This window comes from Austrofundulus limnaeus, unplaced genomic scaffold (genome assembly GCF_001266775.1).
Source record: "Austrofundulus limnaeus strain Quisiro unplaced genomic scaffold, Austrofundulus_limnaeus-1.0 Scaffold1445, whole genome shotgun sequence".
In the NCBI taxonomy this organism is placed as follows: Eukaryota; Metazoa; Chordata; class Actinopteri; order Cyprinodontiformes; family Rivulidae; genus Austrofundulus; species Austrofundulus limnaeus.
The window spans coordinates 1-1,760 of record NW_013953847.1 but is presented as its reverse complement, the minus strand read 5'-3'; the positions used below and the strand labels follow the sequence as shown (position 1 = coordinate 1,760).

The 1,760-nt window shown below is 50.7% G+C and overlaps 1 protein-coding gene across 1 annotated transcript in view; it reads right to left on the bottom strand.

Moving 5' to 3' along the window:
• acaa1 (acetyl-CoA acyltransferase 1) overlaps window positions 1-1,696 on the bottom strand; it is an 11,206-nt gene extending 9,510 nt beyond the window's left edge. The window contains exons 1-5 of the mRNA XM_014032422.1: window positions 1,399-1,696; window positions 862-955; window positions 652-709; window positions 477-556; window positions 347-389 (exon numbers count right to left, since the gene is read on the bottom strand). Coding sequence (XP_013887876.1) covers window positions 347-389; window positions 477-556; window positions 652-709; window positions 862-955; window positions 1,399-1,560 — 437 coding nt within the window. The 5' untranslated portion in view covers window positions 1,561-1,696. The remainder of the gene's footprint in view (window positions 1-346; window positions 390-476; window positions 557-651; window positions 710-861; window positions 956-1,398) is intronic.
• Between the last annotated feature and the right edge of the window lie 64 nt (window positions 1,697-1,760).

The following is a 1,760-nucleotide window of genomic DNA, read 5'->3' as shown; positions in this document are numbered from 1 at the left end:
CTGAGGGTCAGATCTCTGAGGGTCAGATCTCTGAGGGTCAGATCTCTGAGGGTCAGATCTCTGAGGGTCAGATCTCTGAGGGTCAGATCTGTGAGGGTCAGATCTGTGAGGGTCCGCACATTTTCACCTCAAGTTTGGATTTTATAAACCACAACCTTTGGGTGAAAAGTGACGTACACAAGTTTTATAAATCTGAGCCCTGGACTTTGTTTTGTCCAGGAGACCAGGTCCAGGTCCAAAGACAGGTCCCCCTGAGCTGTAATATCGGAATGGACCAACACCATCCAGAGGTCCAGTATCAGCTGAAACTGGTCCTGATATAAAACCAGAGCTCGTTCTTCCTCACCCACAGGCCAGGCCCAGGTCCATGGTCCCGCTCCGGATGCTTCCTGTATGCAGGTAGAACCAAATCACTTTAGTCTGAGGTCTCTGAGGACCAACCACAGGACCAGGACCAGGACCGGGTCAGGACTCACCTGCGATGTTGAGAAGCGCCTGCAGTCCAGAGGAACACTGTCGGTTCACCGTGTACACCGGAACCGTCTCCGGGAACCCACTGAGACCAGGAGAGGACAGAGAGACACTGATGAGGACTTCCTGTCCACAGAGACCAGGTCCTAAACCTCTTCAGCTGATAAGACTTGTTCTGACCTGAGGAAGTGAGCCACTCGAGCCATCAGAGCCCCCGCTCCAGGCTGCAGGACGTTTCCTGTCAACAACAGATAAAAAGACCAGAGTCTGTTTGTTTGTTTAGATTCAGACATTACATCATCCTGAACAGTGAGTGTTTCACAGCGCCCCCCTCAGGTCAGACCCTGCAGGACTCCAGAGGTCTTACTGAGGACAAAGGTCTCGTCTCACCCACACAGATGTCCCCCAGCTGGTCYGGCTTCAGTCCCACGTCTGTGAGGACAGCTGTCATCACGGCGCTCAGCAGCTCGTCAGGTGTGGTGTCCTGCAGGTACAGAGCCTTCAGCCAATCACAACACACTTTACAGAGAAACAGAACCTCACAGTCCCTGTGGGTCCACAACTGTAGGCTTTAATCATCTTTAGAACATCAGCTAAAGAGATGAAAGATAACTGTAAACAGCTGAAGGAACAACATGTSAAACAATAAATTAAATGTAAGATCAGGTCAGGAAGAGAACTGGACTGTTTGTCTCAGAAATAAACTGTTTTTACAAACTGAGGTTGTTCACACAGTTATCTGCTACAGGTAAGATATTATTTATTTTTTACAGACTAAAATGTCCGCAGTAAAGAAGTTTGACCCTTCCTGCTTTCCGTATGTTTTTATCATTTCAAATGTTTTCATGTGGCTGGGTGCTCCTGCAGTTAGGTTAACCACAGCTTCGGTTTGTTTCGGTTCAGTTCGTGGGGAGTCTGTTTTCTTACCTTAAAACCGCCTCTCTTGGCTTTCCCGATGGCCGTCCTCCGCCCGTGGACCACCACCACCTCATCCCCGGAGCCGGTCTCTGAGCTCCGCAGCGCCGGCCGGAGCTCCGAGGATGAGCCTCCGGGAGACAGGTGTCCAGAAATAACCTTCAGCCTGTTCATGTTGGAGGAGACACAGCCGAACCTGTCAGAACCACACTCACAGCCGAACCTGAAGTCTATCTGCAGCTCTGGACTTTAAACTTTCTGCTTCCTCTGGTTGAAACAGCGCCTCGGTTCGGTGCGCCCCCTGCCGGGCTGGAGGGGAACTACAGAAAATACCGGAAGTGACGCTGCCGGATGATAATACACTGAGTTTATAC